The 16,751-nt window shown below is 44.6% G+C and overlaps 1 protein-coding gene across 3 annotated transcripts; it reads right to left on the bottom strand.

The window, feature by feature from the left end:
- Positions 1-469: 469 nt before the first annotated feature.
- Positions 470-16,285, bottom strand: LOC311138722 (BTB/POZ domain-containing protein KCTD6-like). 3 transcript variants are annotated; one of them, XM_084173519.1, is made up of 5 exons: positions 15,992-16,285; positions 8,030-8,190; positions 6,141-6,272; positions 5,327-5,440; positions 470-5,159 (listed from the first exon to the last, which is right to left on the bottom strand). In XM_084173519.1, exons 2-5 carry the CDS (start codon positions 8,096-8,098, stop codon positions 4,719-4,721), a joined length of 756 nt encoding a protein of 251 aa, XP_084029645.1. In that variant the 5' UTR covers positions 8,099-8,190; positions 15,992-16,285; the 3' UTR covers positions 470-4,718. The 3 variants fall into 3 exon arrangements, with proteins under 3 accessions (XP_084029645.1, XP_084029644.1, XP_084029643.1); XM_084173518.1 differs by having other exon boundaries at positions 15,987-16,246; XM_084173517.1 differs by having other exon boundaries at positions 8,030-8,185; positions 15,992-16,246.
- Positions 16,286-16,751: the final 466 nt, after the last annotated feature.

Here is a 16,751-nt window from a genome sequence, read left to right as displayed (position 1 = left end):
CTCTCTCTATGACAACAGGCATAACTGATATAATTTGTTTTTCTTCTAATTTGCCTAGATGTCACATGCATCCACTTAAATCAGTGCATTTGTGCTGAAAAAAATAAAATATTCAGACTTTTCAGGGGTTACTGCAGCACCACTGCTTCCTGTGGCTTTGCTCGTTGACCGCCAAACAAAATGTCCTCACTATGTGGGCTTATTTTCGTGGACATATTTTGGGCGGCTTAAACCTCTCGCTTCGCCTCTTTCTCTCTGGTTCTGTTCGGTGCCCATTTGGGCTTGATTTGCATTCCAATTCCAATCCCCTTATCTCTCCCTATACCCTCGTTCACTCCCCCCCTCACGGTTTTGAATACATTCATAGGTGCCAGAAAAAGCGATCACTTTCTTCAAGTGCACTGGTTCATTGGATATGCTGATAAGTGGGTGGGCAGAAAGATTTTCAGTAGTATAATGAACAAAAATATAAAATGCAACAATTTCAACGATTTTACTGAGTTACAGTTCATATAAGAAAATCAGTCAACTGAAATAAATTCATTAGGCCCTAATCTATGGATTTCAAGACTGGGCAGGGGTGCTGCCATGGGTGGGCCTGGGAGGGCATATGCCCACCCATTTGAGAACAAGGCCCACCCACTTGGGAGCCAGGCCCAGCCAATCAGAATTCGTTTTTCCCCACAAAAGGGCTTTATTACAAACAGAAATACTCCTCAGTTACATCAGCTGTCCGGGTGGCTGGTCTCAGACGATCCCGCAGGTGAAGAAGCCGGATGTGGAGGTCCTGGGCTGGCGTGGTTACACGTGGTCTGCGGTTGTAAGGCCGGTTGGACGTACTGCCAAATTCTCTAAAACGATGGAGGCGGCTTATGGTAGAGAAATTAACATTAAATTATCTGGGAACAGCTCTGGTGGACATTCCTGCAGTCAGCATGCCAATTGCACAAAATGTTCAATTATATTCTTCTTACTGTAAAATCTTATAATAAAATAATGGCACAGGACTTATAAGCATATCTTGTCTGCTAAATGAACAAGCCTACAGCCTATGGCATGGAGCATAGCCAGATAACATACAGTAGGACAACTCATATTCTGTTCTTCTGAGATACATTTTCTCCATATCATAATGTTTCTTTGGACCTAGAGTATGTGGACAACTACAAATACTTAGGTGTCTGGTTAGACTGTAAACTCTCCTTCCAGACTCACATTAAGAATCTCCAATCCAAAGTTAGATCTAGAATCGGCTTCCTATTTCGCAACAAAGCCTCCTTCACTCATGCTGCCAAACATGCCCTCGTAAAACTGACTATCCTACCGATCCTTGACTTTGGTGATGTCATTTACAAAATAGCCTCCAACACTCAGCAAATTGGATGTAGTCTATCACAGTGCCATCCGTTTAGTCACCAAAGCCCCATATACTACCCACCACTGTGATCTGTACGCTCTTGTTGGCTGATCCTCAATACATATTCGTCGCCAAACCCACTGGCTCCAGGCCATCTATAAATCACTGCTAGGCAAATCTCCGCCTTATCTTAGCTCATTGGTCACCATAGCAGCACCCACCCGTAGTCTGCGCTCCAGCGGGTATATCTCACTGGTCATCCCCAAAGCCAACACCTCCTTTGGCCGCCATTCCTTCCAGTTCTCTACTGCCAATGACTGGAACAAATTGCAAAAATCTCTGAAGCTGGAGACTCTTATCTCCCTCACTAACTTTAAGCATCAGTTGTCAGAGCACCTTACCGATCACTGCACCTGTACACAGCCCATCTGAAATTAGCCCATCCAACTACCTCATCCCCATATTGTTATTTTGCTCATTTGCACCCCAGTATCTCTATTTGCACATCATCTCTTGCACATCTATCACTCCAGTGTTAATACTAATTGTAATTATTTTGCACTATGGCCTATTTATTGCCTTACCTCCATAACTTGCTACATTTGCACACACTGTATATATATTTTCTGTTGTATTTTTGACTTTATGTTTTGTTTTACCCCATATGTAACTCTGTGGTGTTGTTTTTATCGCACTGCTTTGCTTTATCTTGGCCAGGTCGCAGTTGTAAATGAGAACTTGTTCTCAACTGGCTTACCTGGTTAAATAAAGGTGAAATAAATAAAATAAAACCTGCTTAAAATAAATAATGGATTTATTGTGATGGTTTATATTCAATTGATTTATTAGACTTTTTAAATGTAGATGTTCCAAAGGCCCGCATCAGTGGCTTGGAGGCTTGGAGATGCTGAACATGTTTATGTTAATTAACGGCCAATTACCGTGAGACCGGCAGTCTTTTGCATGACAACTGCCACAGCCCTAGCCAGACGCACCGGTTTGTGTCAAGAACTGCAACGCTGCTGGGTTTTTCCACTCTCAACAGTTTCCAGTGTGTATCAAGAATGGTCCACCACCCAAAAGACATCCAGCCAGTTTGACACAACTGTGGAGCATTGGAGTCAACATGGGCCAGCATCCCTGTGGAACGCTTTACACCTTGTACAGTCTATGGCCAGACGAATTGAGGCTGTTCTGAAGGGAAAAGGGGGTGCAACTCAATATTAGGAAGGTGTTCCTAATGATTTGTACACTCAGTGTATAGTAATGCATGTTAAGTGGTCTGCACGTAACCACCAAATACAGTATTTCTTAAGTGATCAACTTCAATTTATAAAGGCAGATACCAAATCGTGGTGACTCCATCCACTTTATGGACAGGACTCAATCCAAGGCGCGTTGTAGCGCAACTCACTTTTAAAAAGTCATTTGCATTTGAGCCGACATGCGGAACGCTGAATGCGATCTCCTTGAAGGTCGGCGAATATTCCTTTAAAAAGGCTGTGTAGTGACCTACGCTATAATGCGTCTTTGACCAAAGCTCTGAAACCAGTCATTTAGTCAAATAAAGAGGGTGTAAGATTTAAAACGTACCGTTGCACCCCAGAATTTCGCATGGTGCTATTTAATTAAAGCGCTTTGAAATCTGATGAAAGGTGTTTTATAAATGCTAATTATCATCATATCAATATGTACCACGTCAGTCAGTTATCAACTGGGCCCTAGTACCTACGCCTTCGAGGACCATCTTCATATCACTACCACAGACACTGACGCTGAATCCCAAATCAACCCAAAGCAATATGGCGAAACTTCCACCATGCCTATCAAAACTTCAAAAAGCAACATGAATAATTACAATATTCCGTGAACATATCAAATCCTTTCAGGTTTAAAGTAATAGAGTTGTGAGATTTGGTTCTGGGTGCCAGGGAGGATTATGACCAGGGTTACAGCCAGGGAGGATCATGACCAGGGTTACAGCCAGGGAGGATTATGACCAGGGTTACAGCCAGGGTGGATTATGACCAGGGTTACAGCCAGGGAGGATTATGACCAGGGTTACAGCCAGGGAGGATTATGACCAGGGTTACAGCCAGGGTGGATTATGACCAGGGTTACAGCAGGGTGGATTATGACCAGGGTTACAGCCAGGGAGGATTATGACCAGGGTTACAGCCAGGGAGGATTATGACCAGGGTTACAGCCAGGGTGGATTATGACCAGGGTTACAGCCAGGGAGGATTATGACCAGGGTTACAGCAGGGTGGATTATGACCAGGGTTACAGCCAGGGAGGATTATGACCAGGGTTACAGCCATGGAAGATTATGACCAGGGTTACAGCCAGGGAGGATCATGACCAGGGTTACAGCCAGGGAGGATTATGACCAGGGTTACAGCCAGGGAGGATTATGACCAGGGTTACAGCCAGGGAGGATTATGACCAGGGTTACAGCCAGGGAGGATTATGACCAGGGTTACAGCCATGGAGGATTATGACCAGGGTTACAGCCATGGAGGATTATGACCAGGGTTACAGCCAGGGTGGATTATGACCAGGGTTACAGCCAGGGTGGATTATGACCAGGGTTACAGCCAGGGAGGATTATGACCAGGGTTACAGCCAGGGAGGATTATGACCAGGGTTACAGCCATGGAGGATTATGACCAGGGTTACAGCCAGGGAGGATTATGACCAGGGTTACAGCCAGGGAGGATTATGACCAGGGTTACAGCCAGGGAGGATTATGACCAGGGTTACAGCCAGGGAGGATTATGACCAGGGTTACAGCCAGGGAGGATTATGACCAGGGTTACAGCCAGGGAGGATTATGACCAGGGTTACAGCCAGGGAGGATTATGACCAGGGTTACAGCCAGGGAGGATTATGACCAGGGTTACAGCCATGGAGGATTATGACCAGGGTTACAGCCAGGGTGGATTATGACCAGGGTTACAGCCAGGGAGGATTATGACCAGGGTTACAACCAGGGAGGATTATGACCAGGGTTACAGCCAGGGAGGATTATGACCAGGGTTACAGCCATGGAGGATTATGACCAGGGTTACAGCCAGGGAGGATTATGACCAGGGTTACAGCCAGGGAGGATTATGACCAGGGTTACAGCCAGGGAGGATTATGACCAGGGTTACAGCCAGGGAGGATTATGACCAGGGTTACAGCCAGGGAGGATTATGACCAGGGTTACAGCCAGGGAGGATTATGACCAGGGTTACAGCCAGGGAGGATTATGACCAGGGTTACAGCCAGGGAGGATTATGACCAGGGTTACAGCCAGGGAGTAAGTACTAGGAGTTGATTTCAACTCAGCAATAAAATGAACCCCAAATCATAATTGTCAGTCGTCGACCTTGCGAGCTAGTCGGCAGAAAGTCCAGTGGTGCTCCACTGTGTTCTCATTGGCCCGTTCACTCATGTGGTGGACCCTGGTGTTCCGGATGCTGAAGCCCTGTTTGGAGATGTAGTCCACCAGGAGTACTCTGAGAGACACCTCCTGGTGGTAGTCACACGGCCCAAAGGTGAAGGACACCTGGAAGTCCCTGGAATCCATCATGTGTTTGATCCACTTGGTGAAGCTGTTAGAGACCCCATCCAGTAGGGAGTGGACTTTGGTGGTGATGGTGAGCTGGGTGATGATGACGGCAACAGGGTTGGAGTACTTGGACAGTTTCCTGGTTGACGAGAGCTCCACCAGCTCCTCGAAGGTGTCCAGGGGGTAGAGAGGTTTGGTGTCGGTGAGAGACTGGATCAACGGCTCGATCTGGTAGAAGTCCGCCTCCTTCGAAGAAGAAAAAGGAGATTACTTTATTGTCAAATGTCACAAAGACACCGAAACGATATCCTAACACCCCCCGAGAAACACACTCAGAGGATAGTCCTCTGCTAGCTCAGATTTGAACCGGCAACCCTCCAGTTGCTGGTCCACCGCTCTAACCTCTCGGCTACCTTCCGCAGCAGATCCATCTCCGTGAAGTCGCAGGGCAGGGTGAGCTCCGAGGTGCGGAGGAAGTTCAGGACGTAGCGGAACAGGGGTCCGTCTCGGTCGATGAAGTAGTGTCCCTGTCAAATCAAAGTTTGTCATATTCCCATGTCACACAGACACACAGGTATGTACAGTGCATTTGGAAAGTATTCAGACCCCTTACCTTTTTCCACATTTTGTTATGTTACAGCCTTATTCTAAAATAGAAAAAACCAAGCCATGAGGTCGAAGGAATTGTCCGTAGAGCTCAGAGACAGGATTGTGTCGAGGCACAGATCTGGGGAAGGGCAGCAAAAATGTCTGCAGCATTTAAGGTCCCCAAGAACACAGTGGCCTCTATCCCTACGGTGAAGCATGATGGTGGCAGCGAAGAATGGGAGAAACTCCCCAAAAACAGATGTGTCAAGCTTGTAATATCATACCCAAGAAGACTTGATGCTGTAATCGCAGCCAAAGGTGCTTAAACAAAGTACTGAGTAAAGGGTCTGAATACTTACGTAAATGTGATATTTCCATTTTTAATACATTTGCAAAATTTTCTAAAAACCTGTTTTTGCATTGTCATTATGGGGTATTGTGTGTAGATTGATGAGGGGGGAAAAAATATTTAATCAATTTTAGAATAAGGCTGACACGTAACAAAATGTGGAGAAAGTCAAGGGGTCTGAATACTTTCCTAACCCTGGATTTACACCCTACACACCCTGAGAGATAAACATGTCCACCAAAATGTATACATACAGGTATGCATGTACACACATGAACTCTCCACAGTACCTGAGCATCAAGGGTGGTGGGGAAGTCCCCGCGGAACATGGCCCCTAGCATGGAGTCAGGGTAACGCTGCAGGGTGGACAGGGACGTGGAGTACAGACAGCCACCCACGTTGAGGGTCACAGGGTCAGTCATCTATAGACAGACAGACACAGGGTCACACATCTATAGACAGCCAGCCACCCACGTTGAGGGTCACAGGGTCAGTCATCTATAGACAGCCAGCCACCCACGTTGAAGGTCACAGGGTCAGTCATCTATAGACAGCCACCCACGTTGAAGGTCACAGGGTCAGTCATCTATAGACAGCCACCCACGTTGAAGGTCACAGGGTCAGTCATCTATAGACAGCCAGCCACCCACGTTGAGGGTCACAGGGTCAGTCATCTATAGACAGACAGACACAGGGTCAGTCATCTATAGACAGCCAGCCACCCACGTTGAAGGTCACAGGGTCAGTCATCTATAGACAGCCACCCACGTTGAGGGTCACAGGGTCAGTCATCTATAGACAGCCACCCACGTTGAAGGTCACAGGGTCAGTCATCTATAGACAGACAGACACAGGGTCAGTCATCTATAGACAGACAGACACAGGGTCAGTCATCTATAGACAGACAGACACAGGGTCAGTCATCTATAGACAGCCAGCCACCCACGTTGAAGGTCACAGGGTCAGTCATCTATAGACAGCCAGCCACCCACGTTGAGGGTCACAGGGTCAGTCATCTATAGACAGACAGACACAGGGTCAGTCATCTATAGACAGCCACCCACGTTGAGGGTCACAGGGTCAGTCATCTATAGACAGCCACCCACGTTGAAGGTCACAGGGTCAGTCATCTATAGACAGCCACCCACGTTGAGGGTCACAGGGTCAGTCATCTATAGACAGCCACCCACGTTGAAGGTCACAGGGTCAGTCATCTATAGACAGACAGACACAGGGTCAGTCATCTATAGACAGACAGACACAGGGTCAGTCATAATATAATATGACATCATATATAATATCATAATATGGACTTGGTCTTTTACCAAATAGGGCTGTCTTCTGTATACCCCCCCTACCTTGTCACAACACAACTGATTGGCTCAAACGCATTAAGAAGGAAATACATTCCTCAAATTAACTTTTAAGAAGGCACACCTGTTAATTGAAATGCATTCCAGGTGACTACCTCATGAAGCTGGTTGAGAGAATGCCAAGAGTGTGCAAAGCTGTCATCAAGGCAAAGGGTGGCTATTTGAAGAATCTCAAATATAAAATATTTGGATTTGTTTAACACTTTTTTGGTTACTGCATGATTCCATATGTGTCATTTCATAGTTTTGATGTCTTCACTATTATTCTACAATGTAGAAAATAGTAAAAATAAAGAAAAACCCTGGGATGAGGTGTTCTAAAACTTTCGACCGGTAGTGTTCATTCATTCATCTACAGGAGACAGAAAGAGAAACAAACTGGATGTGTAAATCCCGGGTGACATTTCTAGTCTGGTCCCAGGTCTGTTTGTGCTGTCTCGCCAACTCCTATGGTCCATGAACAAGTGGATCATATGTGGTAAATGGAAGCCAAGCTCATTGTCACGACAGCGCGAACAGATCTGGGATCAGGCTACCACAGATCTGGGATCGGGCTACCACTGATCTGGGATCGGGCTACCACTGATCTGGGATCGGGCTACCACTGATCTGGGATCGGGCTACCACTGATCTGGGATCGGGCTACCACAGATCTGGGATCGGGCTACCACTGATCGGGGATCGGGCTACCACTGATCTGGGATCAGGCTACCACTGATCTGGGATCAGGCTACCCCTGATCTGTCCTAACGGTTGTAGCCCATTTCACAGGACATGGATCGTCACTTCCTCTTATTGACACTCACCATATATCCCCAGTCTCCATTTTCCATCTTCACCACTATGTTGTAGTGAACATTTCTATTCACTACCATAGGGCCCCCACCGGCCCCTCCTCCCCGGGTGAACAGAGGCAGGGTGGAACGAAGTGCTGTTCCTTCTGTTATTCCACGCTCTGGGATCTGCTCTAGAGAGAGAGAGAGAGACAGAGAGAGACAGAGACAGAGACAGAGACAGAGAGAGAGAGAGAGAGAGAGAGAGAGAGAGAGAGAGAGAGAGAGAGAGAGAGACAGAGAGAGAGAGAGAGACAGAGACAGAGACAGAGACAGAGAGAGAGGCAGAGAGAGACAGAGACAGAGAGAGAGAGAGAGAGAGGCAGAGAGACAGAGACAGAGAGAGAGAGAGAGAGAGAGAGAGAGAGAGAGAGAGAGAGGAGAGAGAGAGAGAGAGAGAGGAGGAGAGAGAGGACAGAGAGAGAGAGAGAGAGAGAGACAGAGACAGAGACAGAGAGAGAGGAGAGAGAGAGAGAGAGAGACAGAGACAGAGAGAGAGGCAGAGAGAGACAGAGCACAGAGGCAGAGAGAGAGAGAGAGAGAGGCAGAGAGACAGAGACAGAGACAGAGACAGAGAGAGAGAGAGAGAGAGAGAGAGGCAGAGAGGCAGAGAGGCAGAGAGGCAGAGAGACAGAGAGACAGAGACAGAGAGAGAGAGAGAGAGAGAGAGAGAGGAGAGAGAGAGAGAGAGAGAGAGAGAGAGAGAGAGACAGAGACAGAGACAGAGAGAGAGAGAGAGAGAGAGACAGAGACAGAGAGAGAGGCAGAGAGAGACAGAGACAGAGGCAGAGAGAGAGAGAGAGAGAGGCAGAGAGACAGAGACAGAGAGAGAGAGAGAGAGAGAGAGAGGCAGAGAGAGAGAGAGAGACAGAGAGAGAGGCAGAGAGAGAGAGAGAGAGAGAGAGAGAGAGAGAGAGAGAGAGAGAGAGAGAGAGAGAGAGAGAGAGAGAGAGAGAGAGAGAGAGAGAGAGAGAGAGAGACAGAGAGAGAGGCAGAGAGAGCGAGACAGAGAGAGAGAGAGAGACAGAGAGAGAGAGAGACAGAGAGGCAGAGAGAGAGAGAGACAGAGAGACAGAGAGAGAGAGAGACAGAGAGACAGAGAGGCAGAGAGAGAGAGAGACAGAGAGACAGAGAGAGAGAGAGACAGAGAGACAGAGAGGCAGAGAGAGAGAGAGACAGAGAGACAGAGAGACAGAGAGAGAGAGAGATTAAATGAAGAACTGTCAACAAGATATCAATAGATGATTGTCCGAGTTGGCCCTTATCAACCTTCAATATAGCTAGTATCACATTCATGCACCAATTAAATTTAGTTCATTTCATTTGGGCTAGAAATGATCCACATACAGTGCCTTCAGAAAGCATTCATACCCCTTGACTTATTCCACATTTTGTTTTACAGCCCAAATTATTTTTCTCACCCATCTACACACAATACACCATAATGACAAAGTTAAAACATACTTGAAATGTTTGCAATTGTATTGAAATATAAATACAAATATCTCATTTACATAAGTATTCACACCCCTGAGCCAATACTTTGTAGAAGCACCTTTGGCAGCGATTCCAGCTGTGAGTCTTTCTGGGTAAGTCTCTAAGAGCTTTCCACACCTGGATTCTGCAACATTTACCCGTTATTATTTTCACAATTCTTCAAGCTCTGTCAAATTGGTTGTTGATCACTGCAAGACAACCATTTTCATGTCTTGCCATAGATTTTCAAGTAGATTTAAGTCAAAGTGTAACTCGGCCACTCAGGAACATTCACTGTCTTCTTGGTAAGCAACTCCAGTGTAGATTTGGCCTTGTGTTTTAGGTTATTGTCCTGCTGAACAGTGAATTAATTTCCCACGCCGAATAGCCTGAAGCCACAGGGCTCTAATTTCCCACGCCAAATAGCCTGAAGCCACAGGGCTCTTCTCGCAGGCTCCACTTCCCATGCTTGACCTTCGGTATGATGTTCTTACTGTGGAATGCAGAGTTTGGTTTCCGCCAGGCATTACTGGAACCATGTCGTCCAAAAAGTTATACTTTTGAATCATCTGTCCATAGAACGTTCTTCCAAGAGTCTTGATGATCATCCAGGTGCTTTTTGGCAAACTTTAGTCAACTTTTTGGACGAGATGGGTCCCATTATGCCTGGCAAAAACCAAACTCTGCATTCCACAGTAAGAACATCATACCAAAGGTCAAGCATGGTGGTGGTGGTGTGATGCTTTGCTGCCTCAGGACCTGGACGACTTGCCTTAATAGAAGGAACCATGAATTCTGCTCTGTATCAGAGAATTATTCAGGAGAATGTCAGGCCATCCGTCTGTGAGCTGAAGCTGAAGCGCAGCTGGGTCATGCAGCAAGACAATGATCCAAAACACACAATCTAGTCTACATGAAAATTGCTAAAAAGCAACAAATTGGATGTTTTGGAATGGCCTAGTCAAAGTCCAGACCTAATCCCAATTGAGATGTTGAAACGAGCAGTTCATGCTTGAAAACCCACATGTCACTGAGTTAAAGCAGTTCTGCATGGAAGAGTGGGCCAAAATTCCTCTCATTGCAGCTAAAGGTGGCACAACCAGTTATTGAGTGTAAGGGGGCAATTACTTTTTCACACAGGGGAATTGGGTGTTGCATAACTTTGTTTATGAAATAATTATGTAATTGTTGTGTTATTTGTTCACTTATGTTCCCTTTATCTAATATTAGGTTTTGGTTGAAGATCTGATAACATTCAGTATCACAAATATGCAAAAGTAGAGAAAATTAGAAAAGGGGGCAAATCCTTTTTCATAGCACTGTAAATTACAGCAGCAATAGTTCCAGCAGCAACTCACGAGCAGGTCAATTTAAAATACACCGCTGTTTTGAAGGTAGGACATTATTCTTTGAATCTAGTTGGTGCAATATCAGCTGATGCTATCAGCCCTGTATATTATGATTACATTGTGACATTTTTTGGTCTTCGGCAAACAATATTTTTCAGCTGTTTGGCACAAGAGGCTACGGTGTCTCAAGATGGACAAACAGTACTACTGCCGCTTTTTCCTCGTTTTTCATGTGAAGGTCTTAAAAAAAAAAACTAGAGTCGATATCCGCGTCCCCACGGAAATCTAACTAGCATTAAAAAATCCCAATCGAAATCCATCTGTTTAAGCTAGATATAGCTGTTTTTTGCAATGGCTGCGTCTCAATCCACCGCATCCGCTAATGGCGGCCTTCCGCACCTGCGGTGGAAGGTGACCCAGCTACAGCGGTGTTTGTCAGACCATGAGACGTCCCGAAAAATCGGTTTTCTTTACGTAATGTCTGTAGCTTCCGAACGGTTTGGCCTACAAACTATGGAAGGATCATAAGGCTGAGCCCATTTAGTCGACAGAGGTCTTTAGACGAGCAGTCGCAAATATATTTTTTTTTTATGGCATACGAGACACCCGCCTGATTTGTGCCGGGTCACAGTGGACTAATCCATTCAGGAAGAAAGGGAGTGTGGCTAAGATGCACAAGGCAAGTCTCGCTCCAGAATGCGCTCTCTCCCGCCATTTTTTGCGCATTCATTGTTTTATCACTTCATTGTGTGAATTGTTTGCCCTTTGATTGTTAGTGTCTATCAATTCCCCATTACATATATCACCAGTACATTACCGTTAATTCCCATAATTTCTAATCTACAATGTTTGTTTGGTTACGGCAACTTCTGTTAATCCATTCAAAAATATAAGCGCAACATGTAAAGTGTTAGTCCCATGTTTCATGAGCTGAAAAATATAAAATAAACAATTTTCCATTCGCACAAAAAACGTATTTCTCAAAAAACAATTGCACAAATTGGTTTACATCCCTGCTAGTGAGCACTTCTCCTTTGCCAAGAATCCATCCACCTAACAGGTGTGGCATATCAAGAAGCCGATTAAACAGCATGATCATTACACAGGTGCACCTTGTGCTGGGGACAATAAAAGGCCACTTTAAAATGTGCAGTTTTGTCACACAACACTATGCCACAGATGTCTCAAGTTGAGGGAGTGTGCAATTGGCATGCTGACTGCAGGAATGTCCACCAGAGCTGTTGCCAGATAATTTATTGTTAATTTCTCTACCATAAGCCGACTCCAAAATCATTTAGAGAATTTGGCAGTAAGTCCAACCACATGTAACCACGCCAGCCCAGGACCTCCACATCCGGCTTCTTCACCTGCGGGATCGTCTGAGGGGGGATGGGGGTGCTGAGGAGTATTTCTGTCTGTAATAAAGCCCTTTTGTGGGGAAAAACTCATTCTGATTGGCTGGGCCTGGCTCCCCAGTGGGTGGGCCTGGCTGCCAAGTGGGTGGGCCTATGCCATCTCAGGCCCACCCATGGCTGCGCCCCTGCCTAGTCATGTGAAATCCATAGATTAGGGCCTAATGAATTTATTTCAATTGACTGATTTCCTTAAATGAACTGTAACTCAGTAAAAAAAAAAAATGTTTTGTTTATATTTTTGTTCAGTATATTATTATTGTTGCAGTCATTTACTGTTCTCATTCTCAGAGTGGACAAGTTGTTTGCAGAGCTCAAAACCTGCTGAGAAACACGTTTTGGTTTATTTCATTCCATTTACGAGTTTATTTATTGTCTTTTGTTTGGAGCGCTCCTGTCAATGTTGAGTAAAGACACACACCTGATTACGCATAGAAGTAGGCCTAGGCTACGTGGCCTATAAATGTGCCCATTTGGGGATCTGATAGTATTTCTGATTGGCTTAATGCACCACCACTAATGAGCTGTGGAGCTTCTCAAAGTACTTTTTTCCCCCTTCACCTCAAACAAGTATTTTTTTAGAATCCATTGAGTGACAATAGTTCCTCAATGTATTTGAAAAATATTTCCAGCTCTCTCCCTTTCAATTCCCACTTGGCATTACAGGGAAAAATGTAATGTTCTGATCCAGTCATAAAATACCTGATTGCTTCTTATCGCTTGCAGAAAATAGCCTTCAGCTGTGTCTGTCCGGAGCTCGCTGTGGCCCAGATTATTTTATACAAGCTTCGGGCTGGACCCAGTTAATAGTTGATACAAATGTTTCAAGGTTGTTGTAGAGATGCCATGAGTAGCCAATGTGATTTACAGGATATTTAAAAAAAATTATCTGGATATTTTCTACCTGCAGGCTGTAACGTTTTTATTCGTTGGCTTTATGTAGGCTTTTTTTTAATTAATTTTTTTACATATTGGCAATAGAAGTTACTTTTTAGGTTTGTATCATTTTCATTTAGATAGAATTTAGATTAACCACATGACAATGATTTTGAGATACGAAGACTATAATAAATTAAATGAAACTGTTCCATGAAAATGTGCATGTGAAAATCATAACTGGCACGCAGATCGGTAGAAATTGGAAAAGGCTGCCGACCCCTGGTGTAACCTATTACCGGCATCTACAGGAGCATTATGGCACAATCAGCAGGAGGAGGGTGAGGAACAAGGTTTTCTTCTGGTTAGGCTATCTTGATCTGTTTCCCTCGAGTCATTTGTGTGTCTTAAATATTTAAATCAAACAGTGTACTTAAAGCATCAGACAAGCTCAGTGCATATAGTTGATTTTATTAAAAACACACAGGGTGTGTCTATTTGGAAAAATACAAGTTTTAACATTTCAACCAATCGATTGGTCGAAAGAACAGGCAACGCTCGGTTGGCCAAGTTTTTTTTTTTTGCCGGGGACTGCCCTATGAGACTCTCACAAACATGGTATTCTCCGTTTTGCTCTACGACCACCACAAGCTTACGGGACTCATCTATAGTTGGTACCGCCGACCTGACAACTTCTGTCTGTAGCGTCCGAACAGTTTGGACTACACACCAATATGACCCCTCTGTGGAAAGGTGAGACACTCAAGACTAGTCTGAAGGTAACCCGGTACCAGTTTTGAAAAATGTATGGAAGTGTATATACAGTGGGGAGAACAAGTATTTGATACACTGCCGATTTTGCAGGTTTTCCTACTTACAAAGCATGTAGGTCTGTAATTTTTATCATAGGTACACTTCAACTGTGAGAGACATGATTTTTAAGTAATTAATTTGCATTTTATTGCATGACATAAGTATTTGATCACCTACCAACCAGTAAGAATTCCAGCTCTCACAGACCTGTTAGTTTTTCTTTAAGAAGCCCTCCTGTTCTCTACTCATTACCTGTATTAACTGCACCGGTTTGAACTTGTTACCTGTATAAAAGACACCTGTCCACACACTCAATCAAACAGACTCCAACCTCTCCACAATAGCCAAGACCAGAGAGCTGTGTAAGGACATCAGGGATAAAATTGTGGCTGGGATGGGCTACAGGACAATAGGCAAGCAGCTTGGTGAGAAGGCAACAACGGTTGGCGCAATTATTAGAAAATGGAAGAAGTTCAAGATGACGGTCAATCACCCTCGGTCATGCAAGATCTCACCTCGTGGGGCATCAATGATCATGAGGAAGGTGAGGGATCAGCCCAGAACTACACGCAGGACCTGGTCAATGACCTGAAGAGAGCTGGGACCACAGTCTCAAAGAAAACCATTAGTAACACACTACGCCGTCATGGATTAAAATCCTGCAGCGCACGCAAGGTCCCCCTGCTCAAGCCAGCGCATGTCCAGGCCCATCTGAAGTTTGCCAATGACCATCTGGATGATCCAGAGGAGGAATGGGAGAAGGTCATGTGGTCTGATGAGACAAAAATAGAGCTTTTTGGTCTAAACTCCACTCGCCGTGTTTGGAGGAAGAAGAAGGATGAGTACAACCCCAAGAACACCATCCCAACCGTGAAGCATGGAGGTGGAAACATCATTCTTTGGGGATGCTTTTCTGCAAAGGGGACAGGACGACTGCACCCTAACCCTAATAGCAGTAAGGCCAAATTCAATGTTTCATCAAGTATTTGTTTTATACCTAAAGGAGTCCTAAAATGCAAATAGCTAAATGATCCTTGGTATGACCATCTTAAACAATCCCACATTTTAGCTTAGTACAACGTTTTCATGCTAAAAAATTTAACTTGAGAAATCCTGCACCAAACATCTTGGACATAAAATTGCGCAACTAACATCTCCGACAAAAATTAAAAGGATTTCTTGATTATCTTAGGTTAATTCTGGCTACAGCGTCTCAAAATGGACAAACAATACCATTGCCAGGTTGTTGTTTTTTCGTTTTTCAAGCTAAGGTATTTTCAAATGAAGGCACAGTTCGGTAGAGTTCGTACATATATTATGACAACATTTGACGTTTTTATTCCTTTAGGATTTTGGTGAGGGGTTTCTTCGGCTGTTTTCTGGAGCTGTCTACGACCTCCTCGTTAGGTGACTGGACAAGAGCAGGGATTCTTTGTTGTCATTCCACGACAGAACTCGTTTTCATGCAATTTTTACTGCACCAAACATCTTAGCTAGATGTAAAATTGCGCGACTAAAGATCTCTTCGGCAAAAAACTTCTAAATTCATGACAGATCTCTTGAGTTACTTTAGATTAATTGTGACTATTTTAATAAAGCGAATTACTGGCTACGGCGTCTCAAAACAGACAAACAGGACTAGTTCGGTTCAGCTAGTTAGCGCTAGCCGAAAGTAAGCATACTGACGCCTTTAGCCTAATTTAGTCCACTTTTGGTTAATAGTTAGCCAGCCTTGCTAATTATCACAGGTTAGTTAGCTAAACTAGAATAAAAAATAATAATAAAAAAAACTAGTTATTTACAGACCATTGTTCGTAATTTCTAAGCTCTTAATAGTGACGTTAGCTAGCTAGTTACATCCGGGATTTGAAGTTGGGATACAAACAGCAGGGGATGTTAGCTAACTGAAACAAACACTAGCTAGCTATGCGATCACCCTTTCTACTGAACATTTTTGAATGAACGTATTTTAACACATGAGCTAGGTTTATGAGATTCATTTACCCAACCTGTTTGCGATGTTGCATTTGTTCCTCTGTAGCTAGCTAGATCAGATGGGATCCATCCTGAAGCAGTGAACTGGTTAGTCTGGAAATGTAAACCATGGCACCAAGATCAGAGAGGGATGCTCCGCCAAAATATGGTTCAGTATGGCTCCGCTGCCTGCGCCACAAAAATCGTGACTACACAACCAACAAACCAACCAACCATCAGCAACATTGTAGCTAACTTTCCACTTTGATGGTCTTCTGCGTCGTGTTGGTCTTAGCGCCAGTCTGATGCTATCAGAGAGGAAGAGGCGAAGCGAGAGGTTTTACTCCGACATAATTCTGTCCACGAAAATAAGCCCACGAAGCGAGGAATTTTTGTGTAGATGTCAACAAAATATGTAATTGCTAATTTGTTACTTGAGGCTTATTTGATCGAATACAAGTTTCGTTATGGTTGGGTTGTTACGAATGCACTGATTGAAGTGGACACACGTGGCCTTTCGGCAACTTTGACCAAAAAAACTATATCGGAGTTGTGCCTGTTGTCATAAAGATATAGAGGATTATCATGGATATAACCAGTTTTAGCATGGACATTGTCATTGAGGGCTTCCACCATTTTAAAGTTGTCAACTGGGTGGGGATTCATGCGTTGGGAGCGATCAGTCAATGAAGAAGAAAATTGACTGCTTTAAAGTGTCACAGATGTTAAAATAACATGGGGCGGCGCACAATTTCCCCAGCGTTGTCCAGGGTAGGGGAGGGAATGGCCGGCAGG

This window comes from Coregonus lavaretus (genome assembly GCF_964263955.1).
Source record: "Coregonus lavaretus genome assembly, chromosome: 12".
Classification (NCBI taxonomy): domain Eukaryota; kingdom Metazoa; phylum Chordata; class Actinopteri; order Salmoniformes; family Salmonidae; genus Coregonus; species Coregonus lavaretus.
Note: the sequence above shows the minus strand (reverse complement) of the source record. Positions and strands in the feature narration are given on the sequence as shown.

Bases quoted from the DNA above. Each gene is read 5' to 3' on its own strand.
- LOC311138722 (XM_084173517.1), bottom strand. The intron at 6,273-8,029 runs GTGAGTGTCAAT...GTCTGTCTATAG, and splicing joins ATGGAGACTGGGGATATATG to ATGACTGACCCTGTGACCCT. The intron at 5,441-6,140 runs GTACTGTGGAGA...TTGATTTGACAG, and splicing joins CCACCACCCTTGATGCTCAG to GGACACTACTTCATCGACCG.